This window comes from Syngnathoides biaculeatus, chromosome 6, assembly GCF_019802595.1.
Source record: "Syngnathoides biaculeatus isolate LvHL_M chromosome 6, ASM1980259v1, whole genome shotgun sequence".
NCBI classification, from domain to species: Eukaryota; Metazoa; Chordata; class Actinopteri; order Syngnathiformes; family Syngnathidae; genus Syngnathoides; species Syngnathoides biaculeatus.
In genome coordinates this window covers 17,414,541-17,442,322 of record NC_084645.1, presented here as the reverse complement: position 1 = coordinate 17,442,322, position 27,782 = coordinate 17,414,541, and the positions used below count along the sequence as shown (strand labels likewise).

The window sequence follows — 27,782 nt, the reverse complement described above, 5'->3', positions numbered from 1 at the left end:
AACCTTGTCTGTTGTTGTTTTCAGTGACATCCTTCTATGTGGGACAATGGATGGAGCACTAGCGAAATGCACAGGTAATGAAAAGCTACTGAAACCCCGAATGAACTCATCAGAATCTTCACTGGACTTGAATATTGAATATTTTAAGAACTTTCCATGAATGCCACTAGCGGTACGATCACAGTAGCACTACTAGTGACTATTTCTCCAAATGTGAATGTCTGATGTCAAGTTCATCAAATGAAGCGCATGAGATGTACACTCACACAACACAAATGCCACGTTACAAATACTACAATGTTCTCAAAACCAAATACACTTCATTCGTTAGAGGAACTAGAGAGGATTTGTGTGTGTGAGAATGAAAGGCTTGAAAATTGTCTCTATCTGAAATCCAATTCATATTTTATCCCAATGGTTTTAAAACAAAATAATCCTGAAATGGAAAAATAACTTTCAGAGGTGGTCTATCTTCCCTGCCGGCCCCTGAGGTGGAAAATGGGAGGGAACCAACCTCTTGGGGGCTGCCCACAAAGGCGGGAGCTCCTTTGTTGAGCGCTAGCTCTCAGTCGATCAACTTGCCAAAAACCTGCTGGGCTAGGACAACCCACCTCGTACCACGAAGTGACGAGGAGACATCAAACACCACACGTCAGGTCCAAATATCTTGTGAATAGTGACTGAAGGGTTCTGGGCACCTTGCCAGGGAAGTTTTTGTTCTCCTGCTCTTTTTTTTCCCCCTTCTTCTTTACCTGCCAAACCTACCTGTCCCCCAGTGCGGACCGGCCTGGCCAAACATTTGTGAGATCGACTCACCTGCCTAAATTGTGATCCATGTACGTAAGTCCATGTGGTCTACTAAAAGTACAAGTTAGTCCATATTTGGGTTTAAATTCATGAGAATAGGAACCCTCATCTCTATGTATTATCAATGCACACTTACTCCAGACCTTTTCCAATGTTTGTCTGTCCTTAGTGTTTTCTTTCTTCCATTGTTCCCCTGGTAGATTCCCTTGTTACATCTCATTAAATTTTCTATAAACATTGTACCAAATTCATTCCATTGTTTTAACCTCCATACATGCTTCACAATAAATAGGGGCAACTTAAGCAGAGTGATCCAAATATTGCAAATTGACCAAACGCTGAGTGAGGGCCTACAAACAAAAAGACAAGATATGTATTGAGATGTTTGGAAAGGTTGTCAGTCATCTAGGTCATTAAGTACTGTAGTCTGCAAAGGGGTAATTGAGCCAACTGGTCTTGTTGTTTGTTAAATACATTCTACCTTTAACAATGGGGGATCACGCCCTATGGGATGTCACACCTGAAAAATTTAGAACTGAAGAAGCTTCTTGGGACAAAGCTGAAACATCCTGAACAAACAAGGAGTCCAGTTGCCCTGATTCAACCTTTGCAGATAAGAGTTAAGAAAGAGTTGACATTTAAGTATGTCTCAATTATATTAAAAGTAAATACGGTAAGTGCTTTACTGTTTATGTGGAAGTCAATTCTTCCTTGTAGAAGATCTAAGGTCTAATGGAAAAACAAAAACAAGACAAGCAGTGGATTAGTGAAGATGGACAATGGCGATGTGGGATGTTCCATTCTGTGATTGAGGTCTTACATAACCCAATGTTATTGATTCTGGAAAAAGAGACCACAGCTGCAACATTGGGAATTATTTCAATTTTTTAAATTTATTTTTAAAAAATATTTCACTCTTTAATTTTCTATTTTTACCTTCTCTTTGAATTGGCTAAGTTTAGTGCATTGGCAAGCATGTCACTTTCCACTGAAGAGGTTGCTTGCTACAGAGCTATGACATCCACAGGTCCAAAAAGGCGTTTTATACACTGCCAGTGGAAATAATTCAGAATGAACTCATTGGGAAGGGGCTCACTTCCATATCCATTCAGTACAAGCAAAGCCCACTTTTGTTTTTTTATTTATGAGTTTCCATTATGCATCCCATCTTGCTCTCACAAACAGAAGCAGTGGAGTGTATCTCCACGTAGCAAGCAGGTGGCTGAGGGCAGGGGTTGCTTGCTGAACCCAATCTATCACACTGGTACAAGCCAGTAGAGCATGAAAGAGCATCTGTGAACCCTCAGGTAAGAATACTGCATCATGCCTCTGTGGCCTCTTTTTCCCTTTACCTCATCCAAAACGTCATAACTTTATGTAGGGATTTCAGTTTGTGGAAATGTAACTTTTTGTAACTACGGTATTTTTTTCCCATTTGCTTCTACTGTTTCTTTAATTTAAAAAGAGCAAAGATCTTTAACACCTATTTATTACACATTTGTTACACATATAATTAATTCCTGATGCTTATTTTTTCTTAAAGTATACAATGTATAGTTTTCATCAGGAGTCATACTTGTGAATCCAAAATGAGTAAATAAAGTGCCTTGAAAAAGTAATGGTCTCCTGAACTTAATAATTGGTTGGGCCAGGTTCAGCAGCAACAACTGAAATCAAGCATTTTCTGTAAATGGCATCTTGTCTTTCACATCTATTCCAAGCATGCACAGCCTTTTTAAGGTCATGCCACCACCAAGCTTGGATTATTGGTATGATGTTCATTTTCTGAAATGCTGTGCTACATTTACACCACATGTATGGAGACACATACTTTCTAAAAAGCTCAACTTTCAAACAAGTGAATTAGAAGAAGGTAGTAGAATTATTTGAATGCCCTGTTATTGCTTGGACCACTAAATCATGATTCAGTTTTTCCATTGTGTATATAGGCTCGATAGTAAATGGTAAATGTTTATTATGTTCATATAAAATGAAAAACTATTAATTGATACTTGCTCACGATATTTTGCCCTGGATTGTGATTTTTTTTTTTTTTTTTTTTTTACAAACAATCTGCAGTCAAACTATTACCACCATAAAATCTTCAAGCAGTTCATAAATATACACACCATCTTAACTTTAACAGAAGTGTAAATCAATGGAAATGAGAAATAAAAAAAATAAAATTTACTATAGTTTTAATCAATGAATTCTGTTTTAACTAAATGACAATTTACAAAGTTAAGCAATCGCAGAGCAGCTCAAAAATGTTTTTTTTTTACAATGTTTTTACATTATATTACATATTATTTTATTACATTACATTGTTATTGTTTAAGTGTGTTAACCACTTTTTTTAGTAAAACCACTTTTAATAGTAAATACATTTGAAATATGTGAAATTGGTTATATTGTGTAAGTTTTTCTCATAGTCCTCACAGTCTAGGTAACCTCTGTCTGCTACCAATCAGACACAACACACACGCCTCAAGCATTGACCTTGTACTAACAACCAAAGTGTGAACAGAAAATGGGAGGTGTGAAGAGATAAAGCATGTCAGCTTGACATTCACTGAAGGAAACCTGGGTGTGGGCCCAGATTTAGAAATTATATTGTGGAGTCTGGGTTAGGAGACACACAAAAGTGTCCTCAGACCAACATTTCTACTTTCTCTGATGATAAATAAGAGATGTATTATTAGATTTTTCTACTGATACAACAATACCAACATCCTTGTTCTTCCTCCAGGTTAAACTATGAAAACATCAGATTTCATATAAATTTTCTGAGTAAATAAAAAGCATTTTTGTGGAATCCCAGCACTTATGTGGATGCGGTTTTCTGCCTCTTGTCTTTTTTACACCATACAAGTGCAAAACCTTACATTGTATAATCTAAAACTAAGCTATTGCTGTAACATTTGGCAATATCTTTGAATCTCAGGTTTAGTATGTCACTTTGTGAGCTTTAGCTAGAATACACAAAATTTAAAAACATATTTCTCTTTCATTCAATAGGTACCAGCTAAAATTTACATGATGTGATTGGGGAAAGTCTACAAAAAACAAGGTATATAGGTGTTCTTCTTGTAGAGAAATATACAAAAATACAATAGCAGCCTATTAACAGTCAGTTTAGCAAATGTAAACCCATTTGAATTTGAGGCAGATATACGTTAGCTTGGCTGTTCTTCAGTCTATAGAGTTCTTCAGACTGAATCTACAGAACCACCCCTGGTAGCAAGTAGTGCACTGCAGTTTGCATAAATTCCTTCGAGCAGTGACTAAATGATTACTTGCACACACGTGTCAGTTTCTCCAAGAGAGGGTGTTATTTTCCTTGCATTTGCTGAATGTTTGCTCAGAGAGAACCATGGTTCTACTGCAGACCGCCTCCATATAAAAAGTAGATTGACAACACTTGTTGTGAATTGTTACTATATAAAACAATAATTAATAATCTCAGCACCCTTGTCCAGGGTGATCTAAAAAAAAAAAAATCATGTATCTGATAATTGCTTTCAATTCAACTGGGAAGGAGACAAGAGTGTGGGATGTACACAGCTCCGTTCCAACATATAGTGTAAGCATTCTTTTTCATGTCGGAACCCTCTCGGTGGAAAAAACTTTGAAAAAAGCTTTGACAAGGAGTGTGGAAGAGGCTACCAAATGATGCTCCTCAACTATTTACGTTACTGAAGCTACAAAGGGCGATGAAAGATTTGCAGCTCATATGAACCACTACTCTAATTCAACGGGAGAGACAATCAGATAAACGGACCCCTTCTACCATTCGCAGAGTTAAATGTGAAACTACTTCAGCTGAGTGAGAATCGGTGTAATAAAAGGCAGTGCCAACTGACTGCGGTCTGTCCGTCACGCATCTAGCCAGACGCTCCAGTCTGACTGGAGAAAAATTTCAGTCCACTGAGGATCCAAAAAAAGGTTCCGTGGTGAATGTTATTGCAGATCATAAATGTTACAACGAACCTTTCCCATTGATGCATTTGCTTAGGGAAGTTAGTGGCCTACATGTGAGCAGACGGGCAGAAAAAAAGCCACTTTAGAGATGATGACAGCACTCTGTTTGGACGTCTTTTTATATAATCTGTGATGTAGTGAAATAACATGTTCTCATCATGACAAATGTCAGTGCAACACTAAACTGTAAGAAATCACTCTCACAATTGACTTAGAGCGCTCTCTCTTACAGAATGAGAAGCAGTCGTTTTCAAGTGTGACAAGCCACACAATTCCTTTTTTGTCTCAAAGCAAAGTTACCCACTGTGAGCTTTAACCTCAGTTTTCCTCTAATATTACACACGACACTCTCTTTGGTTGAAGTTGCAATTGAGTGCACAAAATTTAGACTGGATGACATGCAGACCTAAGCTGAAAACAGTCGCAGCAACACATTGCCTGAGGTTGTCAACATAGAGTACCACCAGTCATTGCTTTAAGTGGAAACACTCCCAACTTCAACCCAATCCCTCAGTCTAACTTGGAAGTCAATATCATTGCAATAACAGCATGGTGAAATTGAGAACATGAATCCGTTTCCGGGGACCTTGTCAAACGTTTGAACAACAATGGCAAATTTATTAAAAAATAAAAAAATAAAAAGGCCCTGACCTCATCCAGAAATGAAACAGCAGGCATTCTTTTTTCCAAGAAAGGTTGAACTAACAAATATTATTTCAATCTTGCCTTGCCGCCTTGGAGTGCAATAGAGTTCGTGCACGTGACGTTACCATTTTCGCAGCGCCATATAGCCGGTCAAACAGAGCTGCTGGACATTTTGGGAGACATTGAAATGGAGGAGAATATCTACATTGCTCGGGGACCTGTTGCGATGTTGGTTTTCACAACAGACGAGACAGATATTCAAAGATATTCAATATTCTTGTCATGATCCTGCCGCTCCAGCCCGGGCTGTGCGGGTGCCTGCGCGCTCGCGGTAATTGGGAGGCACACACCTGCGCCTCATGCGGGCTGATTATCCCATGTATATATAGGACCCCGACGACGACTGGTGCTCCGCCAGATCGTTGAGGTTCATGTTCCGTTCCAGCACTCTCGTATCCCTGATCGTCAACACGTGTGTACCGGCCTTCGCCTGTTCTCCGACCGACTCCGTAAGCCTGACTCCTTTGACACTTCTGCCTGCCTTGATCGTTCTCCCGTGCACCGACTCCTGCCTGCCCGCTCACCTGTTCTCTTTGCCCGATGTCCCAACTACCGCTGCTGCACCTAACTGCCTGCCCGATCCCCGACCTTCTAATAATAAACGTTTTTCCTCGAACTACCTTGCATCTGATGAATCCTGTATTTGGGTCCTACCTCCGTTCCGATGGGTCGTGACAATTCTATAGCATACTAGCTGAAAATTTCCAGAAAAGATCGATGGATTTCGACAATTAAATGTGATGAATGGTGCCCAACCCAACACACACCTGTGTACCGATCACTGCATTTCAGGTAGGAATTATTTTTAATCTCACATTACCAAGAAGTACTTATAATGCCAAATTGACTCATTTGAGAACAATGTGTAGTCAAAAAAAGAAAATTAAACCATCAGTTGCAGAGAGGTTTACGTGTGGCAGCGATACGCTTCCGTGTACGGAGGAGCTGACTTCCTGTTCTATTTTTTTTCTTTTCCAATCATAGTTAATGAATGTGAGTTTGTGTAAAACCAGGGGTCATTTATTTAAATATTGGTATTTGTATTGAATACCATCTGAAAAGACCAAAAAAGATGATAACATGATCGATGGTGCCCAACCAAATACACACGCCTGTGTGGCGATCACTTCATTACAGGTAGGAATTCTTCTTCTCAATCTCAATTTACCAAGAAGTATTTATAATGCCAAGTTGACTCATTTGAGAACAATGCGTATTTAAAAAAGGAAAATAAACCATCTGTTGCAGAGAGGTTTTAACGGAGGTTAACGTGTGGCAGTGATACTCTTCTGTGTATGGACGAGACGACTCCATGTCCTAAATTTTTTTCCCAGTCAAAGTTAATGAATGCGAGTTTGTGTAAAACCAGGGGTCACTTATTTAAATATTGGTATTTGTATTGAAAACATTTGAGTGGGTCCATTACTATGTGGGATTAATTCCTGATTGAGAACAGATCCAGTAACGAAGTATTTGTATGCGTACAGACTTCTCTATGCTGTCAAACTCTTCTGAGTAAATCGCGACGACTTACTTACCCGATACATGTGTATATCCAGTTGTTCAATGCAAGTGGAAGCAGGTTAACAGTCCACTTTCTTATCGGTGGAAACATCTTCGGCATTAAATATGGGTCCTCAATGCCTTTGTGTTTTTTCACGTTCCTTTCATTAATTATCACCTTCTAAATGCTTAACGGTATCAGACAAAACTCTGGATGTCGTGCTAGAAAACATATTTTTGTATCGTCTCAATGGAATTAAAGTGCAACAATGCTTTGTTTGACCGGCAATATGGGCAGTCACGTGATATCATGAAGTAGATGCACGAACTCTCTGGAAACTACACCTTCCAGAGGATACACAAAGTCAGATAACGCTGCAGACATAAGACTTCAGCACTGAGCTTCATTTCCACACAATAAAGACCACTGAAAGAAATAATATTTTCCAGGTAAATCTCTCCTTGGTGAAAAACATGCTGTGTTCTTTGCGTATGCATCCGATATATGAACATTTATATTGGCTGCTCAAGAACTAGTTATGCAGACGTCTCACTGCATTTTTCTAGGGTGTGCAGAGAAGCATGGTGTTCCTGAATACCAAACAGACAACGGTAAATACTTGTGACAGGTGCTGCAGGGATAATGGTGGCGTGATGTTCAGGTGCTTCAAAATAGATGAACAAATTGAAAAGCCCACTCCTTCTTTTTCAATAGCCCATCATTTTAGCAATCACAGTTTTTAAATCATGTTTTTTTTCTAGAAGTAAAAAATAAATGTTTATATAAAATGCACAGACATGCCCAAGGGATTTCACATGAATCACCGCATTAAGTTTAATGCTGCCGTTAGTCATCTTAACACAGTACAGTGTCAGAGTTGGTGGGTAATCAGGGCATGGAAATCGTGCCCTTTAACAGACTGCAAGTTAATCTTAGTCATGTCCCAAGAAAAACAAAAAGATTTGACTAAGCACAGTCAAACCCATTGGACCAAAATTAGTAATCGATCATTATGTTGCCAATACAAAATATTACTTTAATCCTACGACTTTGGAGGTGCCCAGTCAACTAGCATCTGCAAGGCAACTGTTTTGATATATCAAAAAGTCCCAACCATTGTACTGTATTAAGTACTTGGTCAGTGGACCATTACAATATTAATCTGTGATGCTACTGTACTGTATTGCAAGAGAAAACGATATGATGAATCACAATAATGATGTTTTGCCCCAAGTCTACTTGATACCTGTAGGGATGTATAATTATTTTTTTATATAATACATGAACATGAAATCAGACATTGTGAGTAAGCCATGTACGTTGCAATGAAGAATATTGTTTACCTTGTACAGAAGCATGACAACCTGTCGGAGTTTGAGCCTATGCAAAATGCAGACGTCATAGAGAGCCGATAAGGCCAGCACAGTCACTCCTAGCTCCTTCCACAGCATGCTACATCCAGCACAGCCCAGACTTCCAAGGAACCAAGCCACAAGCCGCAGTGTTCCAGTGTTGCCCCGCAGCTTACAGTAATGCATGTAACACAGCAGGGACAGCAAAAAGAACATGGCAGCTCCTTCATCGGCTCGGCCCACAACACCCGCCACTGCCTCTGTGTGGATGGGGTGAGAGGCGAATAGCAGGCCGGCCAGGAGGGTCCATAAGCCTCCTCCAAGCAGCAGGTGAGCAAGCCGTGTAAAAAGGCCAGTCACTGCCCCGTGGAATACGACATTGACCAGGTGGTAACCCCAAGGATCCAGCCCACCAGCAGCATGATTGAGACGGAAGGAGAGGGTGCAGAGGGGGCGGTAAGACTTATGGCTGCCACTGTGTGTGAGCAAGGTGCCCCAGAAGTCGTCATAGAAGATATTTGTCCAGGGTGTTTCTGAAAGCAGGTCCTGATTGGTCTTGATTGCACGGCTGCAGAGAGACAGAAAGAAAAAAAAAAGGTTTAAAACCAACTTTGAGTTAAAATAAGTGATGCGGTTTACGCTGTAGACTGGTAGATTACATTTACGTTAAATGGAGTACTGAACCTTGACCTATATGTCAGTTCTTGTCAAACTGCTTCACTGCAAGGCAACTTTCCTGCCCTGACATGTTCAATTTATGTATTCCTGAAAACTGTGTTAAATGGATCTTTCTGTGGATTCTCTAAGAATGCACTGGACAATAAAGATAATCAAATGAACTTTTTCTATCTGTCGAGGGAGCCAAGGTTGAGCCTTAACTTCTAGAGAGCTTTGCCACCACAGCCACAGCACTTAACAGCTGTGCACTTTGGGATTTGGCAAGAGTGCCACACCCATGACCACAAACAAATACAGGCACACAGTAGGGGAATGCCACAATGGCAGAAATTAGTTTTATAGAAAAGATGATGTGGTGATGGTCAACAGTTATTTTCCTGCCAAATGCAGAGGATTGCATGTTTAAAAAGCAGCAATGGTGGCATTATAGAATGATATACAGTACACAGTTGAAGGCAATTCTAAACAAAAGGGTAAACCCAAACATGTACTTTGAGCTTCTGTCAGCAGGCAAGGATGCTAAAAAGGGAGCCACTTTGACTTTTGTACTCTTTGGGATGGGCCTCTATGACCTGTCTGAACACTAGTACATCAGCCACAAGCTGTGTGAGTGTCAGTAAGCTGAAAGGGGGGTGGGATAGGACTGTCAGCTAGGGTCATGGGAGGGGAACGGGGAGGGACATTAATCCCAGCAGGAGGTATTGCATGTTTAGTCCATCATTCCTGACAAACAGTGCTGTGTGTGACAGTTGACCTATACATCACTCGGCCATGGGAGCTCAGATGATTTGAAGGCACTAGCATGAGCATCCTCAAGGGGATGGAAGTCAACTGGAGCCTCACAGAGGTGTTAGAACTAGGTGAGACGGATGGGACATGGCAAGTGAGAACAAGCCAAGAGAACCCGATCAAGGTTGTAACATGGATCAGAGGCGCTCAAATTAACAAAGTCAATTAGCTTGAAGACAGCTGGGTGCAAAAAGAAAACTCCTTATGGAAAAGATGCAACAAGATGCAAATTAACGCTATTTTTCAAGGAAATTTTGAAGAGGAACAAAAGAGGGTTGTAGACAGTTTATGCGTTGACAAGAGGAAAATAAACTTCTCTATTACTATGCTGACAAATTTGACTCAAAATGCTTTAATTATAAGGCGGTGCACCAAAAGACAACAAAAATTTGTTCCCAATTCAATCATTATGTGGATGGTTAGTATTACATTTCTGGCGTAAAGCTTTATCTTAAAGTTATTTTTCACATTAAAGTTACTTTTAATTAATATGCATAAATATTGTGCATAATAATTATAAAAATCATGTGAATGAACTCACATGTACAAAAGAGTGCCAGTTCCTCTTCCACCCATGGAATCTTAAACACAAAAGTTTATTTTGGAAACCTACAAATCTGCTGCTGAAGAAGATTTCTGTTAAGTTTGATGTAATTCTGGAGGAATTGCAATACTATCCACCCAAGCATACATATAGCTAACTGGGTAGAAACAGCTACTTGACGATGGATCAAAAGGAAATTAATACTACCATGCCTCAAGACATTGTGAATTACTCAGTGGAGATGTAATGGAAATGCCTTGAATGTCCACACGTAAACTTGTCTACTGATGGAGGCTTCAGTCGTCCACAAGAAGACTTAAAAGGACACTACTCCACAATAGGACTAATATATACCCGTATATTTTCTTTAGCCTATTTGTCAAGAAAAGTATTCATTTCGGTACAAGATGCTCACATAAGAGGCAATAAGGCTCAGTTACATCTTATAGCCTTTTTAGAGTCAAATGTGTTCTTTTTTCCATTGCGCACCATGGAGAATCCAGTGACTTATGTATTGCCACAAAACCTCAATGCATTTTCTGGCATCAAAGCAAAGACAAAAGTCCATGCCAGTCTGTCCAAACCCAACTGTGTTTATAGCTTTGGCTTCATGAGTTGTCTTGCATGAGGCACACTTCTTAGATTGGCTCTTTAACGACTGAGACTTTATCTCATTGGCAGGCACCTGTGTAACAGAAATAGAACATCAGAGCTTAGAACAGAAAATAGTTGGAACCTCATAACCAACACCGTAACATCTCTGAAGGATGGCATAGAATTGAAACACTTTGCAATGTAATGCAAATCACAAAACAACTGTGAGTTAGCGTGACTTGCTTGCCAGGCCATGCTCTTCTACCCTTAAAGCCCAGCTGGGAAGAGCGATTGAGTTTCAGCTACCGGCTCGGCTCATTTCTCAGTTGAACCGGAGGCAGGGAGGACCTCTATGTGCACTGAAAACCTTTTTCCAGCCAGGAGCACATTCCTTGCCCAACCGAGCGCCTGTTCACAGACTCCCATAGGAACAAGATCTCTGACAAGACAAGATCCAAAGAAAGAACATATATCTTCCATCTTCATAATGTGGTCATCCAAACCTGTCTTTCCCTTATTGCATCCGGCCTTCAACCCTGCACAAATCATCTAAATCTAAATCTTGCGGCTCATTCTGTCAGAGACTGATACTATAACAAGTTTATATCAAAGGATAAGGCATTTTTTTAAAAGCAGTAATGCATAAAGATTTATATGAATAGAACTTGTTCTTTGCTGTCATACGTGGATATTATATACCCAGAAGGCTTCTCCCTCATTTTTGAGGATTCAAACTGAAGAAACATTTGAATGAAATGTGAAACAAGAAAAAAGTGCAGTTGGCCTTTGAGGGCTGGATGACTGCGAATGTGCAAGTTATACTTAGGTACTGTCAGATGCAGACAAACATCCAATATGAGCCACCTATTTTGAGAAAACCACACTATGAACTATTGCTATCACATGCACCTTCTGTGGCTGAAAACATCATGCAAATGCAGTGCACAATAATTGAGATTGCTGTGGTTAACCTTAAAATGTTTCAAACATTTCCTCATTATTTTTAGACAATGTCTACGCGACGTGACCAAAAATAGAGGCCGAAAAGGGAAGCATGCAGTCTGTTGTAATGATCCTGAGGTTTGACACTCTTCTTCCGATATCCACAAAACTACACAAGCTCAAGAACATTTAAGACATTCCTACAAAAAACAGACTATTTATTTTTCCTCAAAACATTTGTATAATACCGGATTTATTTAGCATTTGCAGAAATGAGGCTGCAACCAAGCAAACTTGTAGACTTCAAAAAGATGGCAATTTTGCAGCATAAAACTATCATGACCATAGCCAAACCATGATGTGTGTTTTTAATCTACTCTGTTTAATGACAAGCATAACAGATATTCTATCCTATTTTCTAAACAACGTGTCTCGATTAGGCTCACATATAACTTGGAGCCTATTCCATCTGATTTTGGACGAGGTAGACCATAGTCCAGACAACACCATACACTGGTCGCCAGTGAATCGTTTTGCCCAAGTACCCAAACATCCATTAACACTCACATAAACACAAATGGGCAAGTTAGACTTTTAAGTTAACTGATCATGAGGGGTCTTCACTCTCATGCCCCGTGGCTGCTTCCTGTTTTTCCGCCCTCATCATTCTCTTGTCGGGTGCCCCTACCCGACCGCCTTTCCAACAAACAAGGGACATTTTCCCATCCTCGGGCTCGGCTGGGATTGGCCGCATCATGGGCCCTGGAGGTTGTGGGGTGCTTCCAGTTTTTCGTGGACTATTGGTGGGAGGGAGTGATGGACGGGGGTGGTTGGGTGAGGGGTAAGGGGAGGCATTGTGTCGCGGGGGGGGCGCGGCGGACCACCCTGAGTCCCGGTTTCCATCCTCGTTTGATTGGGTGAGGTCATTTGCCTCTCTGTTGCAGACACAGCAATTATAGGACCTTTTTTTTTTTTTTTTTTGTATCCACAATGGGGCGAATTCACTTGCATGTGTCCAAAGCCACACACCCCCGGGATTCTTTTATTGGGTAGGGGACTACTCACTTATTGCAACAAATAACTCATGTATACATGAAGAGTTTATGTATCACCCTGCTTACATTCCCATCATATAGACTTCTATAATTCATTCTCATCACATTCCAGTTGCATAGCCCGGTTCACGATCCTTGTCTTGTATGCTTCTTCTCTTGTCCTATCTTGTTTCTCTCACCCCTCTAAAAATTCTGTTCTGTTTGACTGATCCACTCTGATCCTCAATAAAATTTCAAATTAAGAAGAATTTACAGAGGAAGCTCAAAAACTCCACTGTGACACAGTAAAATTGTTCCGGTATAACGGGGACGCAGATTCACTATTCTGCTTAATCTAACAGCCGAACAGGACACACATACACACACACACAAAAAAAGCTAACCAAGCAAGTTTGTTTGGGGGGCTGGGGAAAAATACTGGAGTATGCAGGAGAAAACTCTTGAAAAGCACAGAGAATAAATGTACTCTACACAGGAGGCCCTAATGTTTCGACTGTGAGAAAGACATGCTAACCACTAGTACACCATGCTGCCTGATAATAGATTAGTTGATTGTGTTGTATTAATAGTGAGTAAACAGGGTTTGAAATAGTTGAGACAAAACTAATGGGCTGAAACTAGTCAAGGCACTTCTGATTTGTTCTGAACTGAGGAAAGGTTTAAACGTTTGCATACATAGACAAATATAAAATGTGAATGTGTTAAAAGAGCGAATTATCGGAGTTTGGGGTGAGGATAAGCGGCTTGGAAAATGGATGGATGGCGGTCCTGAGTCTGCCAACGGTGCATGTGTCATCACAGCTTTAACATTTGAAAGACGGTGAGCACAGTGGTATTTTTAGATGACCACCGTGTCAGCTCATTCATTTAAGTCTTTCCGGAAAGCTCTTTTGTCTAATGTTTCTTCCCATGTGCACGCAAAAAGGCCATTGATGTTAATGGTCTGTTTCAATTTGCCAATTACATCTTCATTCGTAAATCTGTAATTATTGTGTGTTGTTCTCACATGTTGGAATATTTTCACGGCGTGATAGGAACAGTGGAATAGTATATATAAAAAAAAAACATTTATCATTGTTAATCTGGTAGGTGACAAATTAAAAGCTCCCCCCCAAAAAACAGATGGAACAATCACTGAGACAAATTAAGCTTTATAGGGGAGGAAATAGACAGATCCAAAACAATGGTTGCCAAACAAAACAAAATCTAATCATCAACATTGATATTATCAGACAAGATCAACAAAAGAGAATAAAAAACACAAGGGTTCTGTTCCAAATTAGTTTTGGTTCATGTTCAAAACATAATTTCTGTGTTGATTACATAGTAATTGATAACTTCAGTGTTAGAATCTCAAGAATGTTTGGAATAACAAAGTTATAACAAGGAGGAAATAAAAAAAAAAATCAGATGGCAGAGGTCAATTAAAGACACAAGGAGCAGTTATGAGCTAGCTCAGTGTCACCAAATAATATCCTGACTGAAAACACACAAATATCCACACTGTACACATCAACAATAAGAGAATATTAAAAAAAAAAGTACTGGTAACCACAGATCTGTTTCCTGTTGTTAACTACTATTAATAATCAATTTTTTTTAAATTAAGCTTTTTTATGTATGCAAATACGCAAAATGTTAACAAAAATAAAACAGGACCAAAATTCCATCCCAGGAATGAAAATAATTCCATTTCAGAAGCAAAACATCCCATCCCATTAATCATATTCATGCTTTAAAAAGTGAAAGCTTACACTTGTTGATTTGATTCTTCATATGGGGTGGATCTATTCTGATGAGATGTCACCCTGAAATTCTAAAATAATCCTGAACAATTTGTCAGATTACTGTTAACAGAAAATTTGTAACATCTTTTTAAAATAACAAGATTGCAATCTACGATATATGAAGGCAAAATAACATTGCCATGGATTCAGCATGTTTAATAAATAAAAATTGGACAATTTCAAAGTGGCCCATACATCCCTCAAGTTTACTGTATGCAGCTCACAGACATAGAAGTTGTGGCACCTCTGATATAGAACTCGTAGATACAAGATTTACGTATTTTTGAAACTACACTTTGATCATGGGGTGTTGTTTTACAACTCTGCCCAATTCGTCCAGATACTTAAAATGTGAACATCTGAAAGAACCATCCCCTCAGGGAGGATATTTGCCATGCTCTACTGGCACAATCACACAATGAAACACTCACGCACATTTCATGGCACAGTAGACAGAAAAACATGAGGCTAGAGAGACACAGAGTCTGGGGCTGCTGCCTAGCAGCCCTCATCAGGCACTGGTATCATAAAAGAAGGGCACGGCATGAATGCTGATCATCAGCCTAAAAGCTACCCAGCAAACACCAACCAACCAGTCTGGCAGAGCGGGATTTAATCCTGGCAGCCCAACATTGCATCCCATAGTGCAGTGTTGCCTGGGACACATGAAATGATTGATTTGCTAACATCCAGCTGAGGCCTTAAATCCACTGTACTGTTTGAAAAAGAAACGTCAGAAATTAGAAAATGAAATAGACTTGTAATGCTTGACTCCACTTTTCGTCAAAAAAAATAAACAGTTCCTAAAATTAGGTCTGGAAAATGTGTGTTCGCGAGTATACTTTAAAATTCACTTGACGTCTCACTTTTATTTCAAATTTTCTGTTATAAAATAAAGATTACAGTCATGACTGTCCAGAGTTTAATCTTTCTAAAGAAGTATTTTACAATTTTTAGGGGCATCAAAAAGCTGAAAGAAAGTTTGTTTGAGCTTACAGATGGTTCTAAGTGTAGGTCCCAATTACAGGGACAATTTGTGAAGAGTGGAGGAGGGTGATGTACACTATACTCTGATTACTGCTTCCAATAAATCAGTCAGCAGACCATACATGGAAAAAAAAAAAAACCATTCTGTTTGGTTCTTATGCAAGCATACAGTTTTTGTGGCACTCCTGCAGGCCATTCTCACAAACACCGTCTTTTAAGTATATTATTGAACAACACTTTCACTTAATAAAAAGTAAAGAGCAGTAAAAAAAAAAAAAAGCGGTGTTTGTTTATTCAAACAGGGAAAGAAACAAAAGTAAACTGGATAAAACATTTAACTTTCAGGTCGAAAAAGACTGCTATTTGTGATGTCAACAACAAAAATGCAGAGAGCACTGAGACAGCCTCGCAAGTGGTTGACCTATAAGTTCATTGAAGATCTATTTGGAAAGATACTTTGATGATTAGTTGAAAAATTAAGCTCAGGGTATAAAGTTGATGTCCAAATAAAACCTGCCCATGGTGTTAATGGTGGAAGTACGACTGTATGTGAGATGGCATCATTTCTGCCAATGTCAAACAACCCAGTCATACATGGTTTATTTCTAAAAAATAATGTTTTCTAATCTCGGTAAAGTTTAAAAGTAAAAGCAATGCAAGGAAAAACATTTCAAGCATTGGCTGAACTTTCTAGCTATCACCCTCCTTGGTTGGGACATTTGTTTTGAGTTCACATGTTCAGGGTATACATATGATCTGTCTTTCAAAGTGTGATACCGTATGTGTGGTGCAGATGTGTTGGATCACACACGAACGAGGCGTCAGAAAGGTATGGTGAATCCAACCACCATCAAAATCATTCTATTCTGGTGCGGTACTTTGGGATATGTCTTTTTGTGTGTGTGTGTGTGTGTGTGTTTCTGAACAATGACAAGCCCAAATGAACACAAATGAAATCCACAAAGGTGGTTTTTAAGTGTAAGGAGTAGAAATCAAAGGTGTTTGAGTCAAAATGCAAGGAGTACAAGTACAAAACAGGCTGAACAATAAACGCTCCGGTATAGTATGCCGCTTTCATTCTTCACAGTTGGTATCGTCCATCTGTATGAATCCAATCAAAGTGGAGCATACACCATCCATTTAGATGAACTCTAAATAGTATACGATACCTCCTACATATGAGACTTTAGGATCAATGCAGGATTCTCTGAAAACAGACAAAAATACCCTCCGAAACCTAGAATCACACTTTTTATCAGATGTGCATTGTAAAGTGTGTGTGTGTGTGTGTGTGTGTATATATAAATAATGTTACTAACTAAAGAGATAATAAAACATGACCTCCTGGGCAGAGGTAAGAAAATCTAATTTCTCAGTGTAATTTAGTTATTTTTAACATTCAGATAGAAAAAGGAACCAAATGGGATTTATTAAATAAAGCTCACGGCCCAACAAGAAGAGCCTTTTTATTCACAGTGTGTTCAACCTTTTTGTGTAGCCTCAACCTGACCCATGTCTAATGCTTTGGTAGTCATCCAGGCTCTGTTAGAAGCGCCACTCAACAATCAGTGCTCTCACAACAGGAGGGCTTTGTGTTTTAGTCTAACCTTTTCTGTGCACAGTACTAAATTTGTTTGGTTTGTTCCTCCTCACGTATTTAGAACGCTTTCATGGAAAGGGACATAAGTGTAGAAGAAGGATGCACTGCAATGTGTGCAAGGACTCTTTCTGCTTTGCCCATCACCGTGGTGTTAATGTATTCTAGTTTGACCCAACAAGGGGTTCAACAAGCAACCCCCACAAGATTGAGGGGACCAGCAGGGTGGGATGGAATGTCCTTACAAAGAGACTACAAATAAGTGAATGCATTGCTTGCTTTGGCCTTTTTGTCATCATTATTCCCAAAGCTTTTACCATAAGGGAGTCAAGCCACGACTGAAGGATGATCTTAAATCATGGCACATCAGCACAGAAGCCAGTCTCTCACTGATGTTTACTGCATGGGTGCTTTAAGTGCCCAAAGAACCTATAAGAATGACATTGGCGCTTAAAAAAAAAAAAAAGCGACATCTTTACTGCATGCACCATCTTATACAGTAAGTTCAGTATGTGAAACAGCTGTCTCATTTTATGGCCTGATCCTCTTTAATTTAAAGATGAAGAAGCTGTCTAAAACCAGCTCCCTGAACTCCTAGCAGCTTATGATTTCTGGCTAATACCTAAAAGCCATGTGCAATCAGACAAAAGACGAGCAACAGCCGATGGGTTAAAGACTGCCCTAAACAACAACTGACAATGCTAAAGGATATGCTCTTGGAAAGCACATTCCTCAGTCGCCCCTTCATTAGCTGTATTAAGAGCAGATCTGTTTTAGTTTGTCTCTTGCCACCACAAGGTTTCCAGCAGAACACAGCGTGAAAGCTTATTTAGTGAAATTGGACACGCATGTATATACAAAGAAGCATCGCATTAATGAATGGCAGCATTCAAGGATGCAGCTCTGAGTGATCTCATTAGATACTATCACAACAGGCCAGTGCTCTTGTGTCACTCTAAAGCCTGCCTCACTTCTTTAAATATCCCCATTTGGGCTCCACTTCCAGCCCTTAATTGAAGGCACATGGAGCCTGCCTGCATATGAGTGTGTGTAGTGTTGCTGATGGAGCTTTGGTCTTCCTCCAGGGCCTTCTATGACAGACTGGACTCATGCACCACAGAGCTGATATTCCTGCCTCATTAACTCCTACTTGCTCTGAGATAGACTGGACTGATTTGAACTGAAATCAGGTTAAGGCACAATGATAATGTGTTTATATTCCAAAGAGGTATGACAGATTCAGTGGGAGGGATTTCTAATAGGCAACCAGTGGAATAAGATTGTACCAATACGAAGCACAAAAATAAAACAGTTGCAAAAGTGAACAGAACTGTTTACATTAAAATGAGACCATTTCCGTTATCTGTAACAGAGAGGATGCTTAAAACCTGTCTTCCCACAGCACAAGAATAAACATGAGATCCACAAGGAACCAAAACAGCTTTTTCATGTTTCAAATGGGTTTCATTCCCCATGAGGGTGCTAATTAGCATTTTTGCAGAGGCCCATTTATGTATGTTTAAACTTACAACAGCCAAATTACAGGATTGTTTCTAAACCGAGTGATTTTTCAACATTCATTATAAATTGTTAAATTCAGTCAATGACTAGTCATGGCTAATTGAAGTTGGAAATAGTACAAAAGATGCAAGATGAACAGATGGACTGCCCCATTTGTGTTAATGTTAAGCAATGCTCGTTCAAGTCTCCATTGAAATAAAAAAATACAATACTGCTTATCATTTCTCACTTGATAATGCAGTATTAAGAATATCTGACTTTCAACAATAAATCACTGTCTAGTGTTATTGATAGAATAATTTTATATTTTGACGAATGGTTGTATTTACTATCAGTGCCGTGGGAAAATCATATGTCAAAGGGAAATGTTATTGATATATTTTCTACCTACTATATTTATGGTGTTGCAGTATAAGATTGGTTAGCACAACTGCTTCACAGTTCTGAGGACCAGGATTTAAATCCTGGCCTCGCCTGTGAAGAGTTTGCAAGTCCTCCACGTGCCTGCGTGGGTTTTCTCCGGGCACTCAGGTTTCCTCCCACATCCCAAAATCACGCATGGTAGGTTGATTCATGAATATTTTTGGAATGTGGGAGGAAACTGGAGAACCCAGGAAAAAAAAAAAAAAAACATGCAGACATGACAGAGAACATTCTAATTCCACAAATGCAAGGTGAGATTTGAACCTGGGACCTCAGAAGTGTGAGACAGATATGCCAGCCAGTCACCCACCATTCCAATATTATAAAATGATCTTTAAACTATTTAAGTCTTATCTAGGTCCAACAACTTCTCCAATTTGGCAGTATGGCATTTGGAAGATGCCACAAGGAACTAAAATGCAGTGGCTGGCTGATTGGATGGCTGGAAAGAAAAATCTAATCTTACAAGTTCAAACAAGGTTTTACTTTCAATCAACTGACACTATGCGAGGAGTCATGCGTTTGTAATTTTATAAAGAATGTTAAACTGGTAACAAATTGCATTTTGGAGAATGGGAGCATCATTTTGAAGCTGGACTAGAATTCTAATAGTGATTTAAATATAATTTTGAAGAACATTGTTAGCAAAAATATGATTCCAGCAAAATCTGGTTAAATATTTTGCAAGGCACACATGTTAGTTAGCACAATAAAAGACTGCAGGTCTTTAACCTAAAAAGCACATGTACTTTGTTAAAATTTTATATGACAGGGAATGTGGGGAAATGGATGTATAAAACAGAAACATAACTATACGGAACAATTTTTTTCAAAGCATCTATTAAAAGCAATGCAAGATGAGAGTTTTTATTTTCTCCCATACTATATTTTTGGTTGGAACTAAGAACATTAAAGGACAATGTGGTGCAGATGATGACTTTGAGACATTTATCCACTGAATGGAATACTTAACCAGAGAATGTCAAAAATAAGTTGTGCGGTAGATCAAACATTTCTGAGTAAGTGTAGTCCAGTCAACATAAGAATTTCATCACACTTAGGTCATTAAACGCCAACAAAATATTCCTCAAGTGTCAGGGGGATGACGTCATTACAGAAGTTTTAGATATATCTTAAGCAGAAGATTCACGAATTAAGTCAATTTTAAATATGATGAAAGAATAAAAGAAAATGCCTTTGCATGAGTGTCTAACATCGAAAGGTGTGTGGAGTTTGCATGTTCTCCCCATACCTGCATGGGTTTTCTCCGGCAATTCAGTTTCCTCACACATCCCACAAACATGCATTTATTGGACACTCTAAATTACCCTGACTTGTGATTGTGAGTGTGACTGTTGTTTGTCTTCATGTGCCCTGCAATTGACCCCTCCGTGGATATTGCGCAATCCGCGTCACTGACCAATCAGAGGCCAGAGATTTGCATAGACCAAACCCCGTTTTTGCTCCCGCCATTTTCTCTGACAACATTAAATGGTCCAGTATAGGTTTGGTTAGCGTTTTATCACGTATTTGGGTTATTTAACAAAAAATATGGTTAAGAGGTGTAGTCACGGACTTTGTAACAGTAACGACAGGTATCCTGAAAGGCTAGTTGGTGGAGTTCGATTCATACCCTTTCCAAAACCGAAGACCCAGTACAAAAAATGCCTTCGATGGGTCAAACTTTGTGGAAGACCGCATCATCAACTAAATCCATCTAATATCAACCGGAACACGTTTGCACGAAGGTATGCCCTATATTTGATTTTCACTACATGTCTCGTATAAATGAATTCGAAGTTCTTCGCTAGCATAACACTGCTGCGTGTGATCGATTGACACACTTATTCTTTGTTAAGCGATATTTAGCGATGATCGGACTGCACAAACGTGTCGCTTTCTTGCTGGCTCGCGGTCGAAGCTTAACCAGACTGTGTTTGCATGAAGATATGCCCTAAATTTGATTTTAAATACACGTCTCGTATAAATGAATGAGACGTTCTTCGCTAGCATAACACTGCTGCGTGTGATCGATTGACACACTTATTCTTTGTTGAGCTATATTTAGCGATGATCGGACTGCACAAACGTGTCGCTTTCTTGCTGGCTCGCAGCCGAAGCTTAACCAGACTGTGTTTGCACAAAGATATGCCCTAAATTAGATTTTAAATACACGTCTCGTATAATGAATGAGACGTTCTTCGCTAGCATAACCTTGCTACGTGTGAATGATTGAATGAAATCAGAAGCATGGCGTCTCTCTCAGTTAAGAATGTATTGTATTTAGAATCTATAATATATCGTTGATTTGAATGAAATCAGAAGCATGGAGTCGGTCTCAGTTCAGAATGTATTGTATTGTATTTGCCATTTTTACTGTTTGTCTTACGTCAGCGCACGTGGCGTGACGTCACTTCAGGAGGCGTGGTTAAGTGCCCTGTACAGAGGGGTCAATTGGCGGACAACTAATTTAGGGTGTACCCTGTACCCTGCCCGTTGACAGCTGGGATAGCATCCAGCACTGTCACAACCCTTGTGAGGATAAGCAGCTAAGAAAATGGATGGATTAAATTTATATGGCCAACCCATTATACATATAAAAATAAAATGAGAAATCATCTGTTCATCAAGACTTCAATTAATTTCCCCAATTCTTGCCAGTGTCAGATTATATGTGGTGTGCCAAAAACAGAGGGAATCGGTACCGAGGCACGAGGCCCCTGGATAGAAGGATAAAAGCCCAAGCATAGCTTGGGTTAAGTGAAAGGGCCTAGACAAAAGGCTGAGAAGAAGAGTGCTTTATGAGGCAGTTGCATGGAGAATGGGCAGAGCCTAGGCCAGAGCCCAAGCATCGAGGCCCAGGTCCCAGTTAGCAACTAGAGCACGACCATGTGTGGTCCATTATCACACCAAGCAAGTCCACAGCACCACGCCTCCCTCAATTGGAAGACGGATGCACCCTTGCAGATTGCTCCGAAATCTAGAAAGAAAGGCTTATGCAACAAAAGCAAATGCTCTGAAGGGAGAGTGCCAGTGAAAAGGTCGTGCACAGCGTGTCTGCGTGGCTCTCCTCGTGTTCACAGAAGGACAATGGGAATGACAGGTGCTGGAGGAAGACAAGAGGGTTAAGCCTGGAGGTGGATGGCACACAAGTGAGAACGGATGGACAAGCCTAGAAATAGCCAGCAAAGCCCTACCTTAAATTTCAGATAGTATTAGTTATCGATGGAATATGACGCTTGGACGCTTGACACAACCACATTCAAAGTGCTTTAACAAGCGTGACGATATTTCCAGAGCTGTAGCATGAGCAGAACCACTTGTCCCAACAAAAGAATAAAGTAGTGACGCATCCTTCCATTTGTCGTTTGTCTTCATCTGATATGACTGAGAACGCTGCAGCACACTGGAGCAGGAAACAGATGGAGCTATGTCCTTCATCAGATCAAAAGCAAAGTGGGGTGGGGGTGGAGGATGGTTAGTTCAGCCCCTCTTCGGACACTTCTCCAAACACAACCTATGTCACAGCCTCAGCTGCACACTGAGCTGTTTCCAGGGCAGCTGTCAAAAGGGGGCAGGGAGTGCATCATCTCAAGAAACCTTTCTTTAAGGAATTGAGGTCACCAGAGAAGAGCAGCTGACCTCTACAATGCTCATGGATCAGAGAGCAAGAGAGAACGGAAGGAAGAAGAGAGAACTTGGGTCATCTCTGTCATGTATTTAGTGACGGTTGACTCTCACAGACGGATTTTTATTTAACACAGAACAATCGGTGTGGATAAGTCGCAGGGTGATTTTCTTGATGGCATTAATCGGACAATCCATGTACAATCCCTGACCTGCTTGTACAGCAGGTTATATCACACAACTGTCACTATGCATCCATCAACAAAGAGCATGTATAGCAACACATAGATATACAAATCTTGACCCACCATCAGCAGCTTCTTTAGCTCTGGGATGGATGCCAGCAAACAGCCCAGATCTGGAAGACAAGCTATGCATTTAGCATGTTTCTCTGCAAAAAAAAAAAAAAAAAAAAAAAAAAAAAGCATAGACCAGGTATACACATTTTCTAAGACAAGGCTGAAAAATATTACATAGATTTGTGTTACTGCGTGTCTGAGTACCATCTGAAAAAAGGACGATGAGAAAAATGACTGGCCAACAGTGAATGGTCAGCTGAACCACACATTCACATGTTAGTAACGAGATCAACAATTAACCAGATGGGTGATCCAGTAGAATTCAGACAGCAGGGACACTCAGTATTGCTCTCGAAACTTGTTAAAACCTTTTACACACAAGAGCCATGATAAATCATTTGTATCCAACAATTCACTTCATCACATCACGGAATATAGTGTTTCAAAATGTGTCCCCTACATGGAAATACAATTTTTTTTGTTTAGGTTATTATAAAACAACATTTCCATTTTCAAATAAATAAATAAACCAGGTGTTTTCTAATCTTAAAAAAATAGTAAAAAAAAAAAAAAAAACTGTAAACACAGCATAGCTGTAGAAAAATACACTTATATTGGCAATTCTTGCCTCAAGTAATAAATTTTTTGAAATGCTGATGAGGAAAAAAACAAAAACAATCCTCTTACTTAGCTTCATAACCAGTTTTAATTTAAACACCCTGTAAAGTGATTTGTTTCTAAATACATAAAAAAATGTTTGAAATTAGTTGCTGAAAATGTGTAAAGACAACAATTTAGTACAGAATTTTTTTAGACTAGACTTCAACTATTTTTCACTGTTTCAATTTTTCGGACTTTTTGGATACCCACTTGGGCTTTCTAGCATGAATCGGCGCTCCCCAACTACATAAGTACTGACCACAGTCATTTCATTAGTGACAATCCCCCACAATTCCAAGTTACTTAGTAATAATAAATTTGGCCATTTTTACAACAACAACATGCAGTTAGCTCGCTAGCTCACCGACCAGTGTCGTAACTCAATAGCCCACTAGCTCACTAATCTGCTAGCCTGCAGAGCGGTGTCGGCATTGTCCAATAAATCATCAGCTTGCTCAGTTTCATGTCGTGTGTGGGTCCAAATAACAGGGACACTTCAGGGTACGTTAACTGCATGTTAAACACAGCGCCAGGTTATTTAGCCAGTGGTTCACACTACAGACATTTGGAGCACATACTCTGACTATGCATGTATTTGAAGGACACGTGAACTTTAGCAGGGCGTGTTCAGCCCATTCAGCGGACCACAGCGCTGCAAGCTAGAGGACGTGTAAATTTTTCATAATTTTAGAGCCTTATTCATGACTTGGCAATTTTTTTACTCATTCAAATTTGCTTGGTGACAACACTTAGAGTGTCTTTACCCGTCCGTTCGTGGTTCCTGTTATAGACCAGCGCAAAGACAATCGTGCAATGGGGGCAGTTTAAAGAGACAAATCGTGCGATAGTCTACAAAATATATTACCAATACAGACTGCCGGAGAAAAAATCCTTGTGTGTTTTTACACACTTGGCCAATGAAGCGGATTCTGACTCTGATAGTGTTTGTGATTAGCACAAGACAAACACATTATATCAATTAATTATTGTCAGTGTTTTAATCACAGTAGTTCATTAAATATCTTGCTCAGTTGGATTTGGAATTAGAACGAGAATTTGAAAGCTCTATTTAGGCAACATTAACAACATTTATGGATGATCAATAAAGTATGTTTTTCCCTTTAGTATAATAATTGAAATGTTTCTCTTTACGATAACTTACACCCATCAAGAATAACCATTACCACAATCAGGCCAATTAGGATTGTTAACAGTATGTGAAAACAGCCTGTGTGTTGTATATTTGTTATCATTTCATAAGGTTTTGGAAATCATTTTTGGACCACATAATCAAGCCAAGAGCACACATTGGAGAAAAGTCAAATATGGTAGAACACATTAAATCCCAGCTGTATTCAATCCACTATGCTAAAACAAACTGCACTGGCAGATAAAGATTTAAAAAAAAATGTCACTTGGGAGGTAAAACTCGCCCTCCAAACATTTATCTTGAGTCAAAGATTTATTTATATACAATATGAGCTGCTGAATGTAAATGACCAGAAAGCCCTTCACATCGTTATTTTTTCACTCTGCATCACCTCCAGCTACATTTCAAGCGTAACCCTTCGGCATTTGCAAAGTATTAATAAATCAAGAAAAAAATCACCTACGGTGCTGCTTCTAGATGTTTCCTACACACTGGGGAGTGATTTGTTATTACAGGTGGCCCTTTACAAGCACACTCTTTCTCAGGTATCTCAAATAAAATACTCAAATTCTCTGTCAGTTTCTTTGTAGAAAACATAAAATCGCAAAACTGTAGCTTTGACTGCAAACAATAGTCCAATTTTTGGAAGCAATGGACTGAAGATATGAGGCTCATGGGCACACGTTGTAAATACACAGAAGCAGATTAGTCTATTTGGTCCGTAATCCCTTTACAGACACGACGAGATTTATGGGTCATCATGAAGGGGTGGGTGGCTGTTTTGCGTCTACCACAGCAGTGTGGCAGTGGATGCTAGGATGCTTCAAGCAATCAAACCGGGCCTCCGTCAAGTTTATGACCACCCACCCACACATGCCCTTCAGAAACAATCCATTGCGCCATGACCTATAAACCACAAACACCACTGTTTACAAATCTTATTCTACCAGGAATTGGCAGCAACACTAAATCAAATGTGGAATGGAGGTGGGTGAGGGGTTATTATTCAAGGAGCTTACTGCATCACAACAATATGTGGATTAAGATCCAGCTATGAAAAAAGCGGACAGTCCGATGTGGCTTTACTATCACAGCAGAAAGAATTGCTTGCTGATGAAGTTTTTTTTTTTTTTTAATTGAACCGATAAGCTTTATTTTATCCAAAACGCACATTGGTATGCCAAAATGTGAATGCCTTGTTAATCATACAATAAGTACTTCAACCGAAACCTAGGGTAAAGATATTCTTTAGTTTTTATTAAATTCAGAGGCGGAATTATCTTCATCATTATGTGTGACATCACTTACGATGTATATCACAAAGACTTTAGTGTACCTCTTATGATCTCTGTTCAGCGAGCATCTAAGCCTCAACTGAATGGAGCAGGCTCCAGATTCTAGTCTGGGTGGAAATTATGCACTCCAAAAGTTGCTTGCCAACCCACAATAAACTACAAAAGAAGAAGACTTCAACTTGATTTAATGGAGTGTCCAGCACTGGAGAATATTCGAGTGGCAAACCAGGCAGATACTGCATGACCTAATGCGGCTAACTGAACCCACCTTACTGCAACTCTTGTTTCTTATCAAAAGTTGAGTGTTGATTAATTTACATATTACAGGGGTCCATTCTAACATACAGACTTGAGTGACAGTTAATTAGAAAATTATGTGACAAATTTGCAACGGTGTTGAGATGTTTTTGTGATTACAATTTCTATGATTGATAAACATTACAATTAAACTTTACAAAAGGGATATGCTACCTCACATCATCAATACTTGTTGATGCTTTCAATTATACAAAAAAAGAATAATTGATCTTGAACTGTATCTAGCCCAATAGACATTGAATAAAACAAATACCGTACCATCTCAACAGTATGCATATCGAGGCATACTATTTGTAGAAAGGGTTAAAATACAAATGTTGAAATAAAGTACATGAATGTCAGAAAAATGTTATGGTACATAAATTGTGCTTGTTTTACAGGATTTTTAGCTGGATCATGAAGGTGTTACATTGAACAGTATTTAAACAGATTGTACTTGCCTGCAAAGGCCAGTTGAACATGGATATACTCGCATACAATTGCGCTCATCGCTTGACACAAAGCTGATTAGGCAGGAGACTTTCGGTTGCCCTGGAGCTGTTTCTATTAAACAGTCATCATTTTCCTGGAGGAATTTGCTATAAACACTTTCACATTGGAAAGCCATTTGAACTTAAATTCTAAGAACCATTATCCAACATTTTGGATTTCAGCTTGACGGACTCGAGCATGAAATTCATGACTGAAAATAGATTATCTCATCAAGGAGTAAATATTCAGTAAACATTCATTGGTTTCCTGTATGATAAACAGGTGGGTCTAAGCATGTATTTAAGATGAACCACTCGTGGTGTTGCATTAGTCACTGCAGGAACATTCTTTTTAGGACATAGGTGTTGTCCTTTCGTGAATGTTGATGTATGTTCTTTGCTTGTTGTCTGAGGATTACTTTTCACACTTTACCTCTAAAGCCAAATTCAAATCCTTTGGCTCTGTCGAATGTCAATTGAGCTTACAAAAAGCTGTTGAGAAAGTTGAAATCTTTAAATTTGTGTTGTGTTTACAGTGTCATTAATTGCTGCAAACCATGTACTCTCATCACTTTGGACTATGTTTCTAACTTGAAAACCTGTATTTTTTGACAGTGTAATGTGAATGGGCAGCACAGTGGAGCAGCTGGAAAAGCATTGGCCTCACAGTTCTGAGGTCCCAGGTGCAATCCCAGAC

The 27,782-nt window shown here is 39.4% G+C and overlaps 1 protein-coding gene across 1 annotated transcript in view; it reads right to left on the bottom strand.

Annotated features, from left to right (window-relative positions):
- tmtc2b (transmembrane O-mannosyltransferase targeting cadherins 2b) overlaps positions 1 to 27,782 on the bottom strand; it is a 109,086-nt gene that overhangs the window by 51,437 nt on the left and 29,867 nt on the right. The window contains exon 2 of the mRNA XM_061823242.1: positions 8,341 to 8,917. Within this exon, the coding sequence (XP_061679226.1) occupies positions 8,341 to 8,917 (577 nt within the window). The remainder of the gene's footprint in view (positions 1 to 8,340; positions 8,918 to 27,782) is intronic.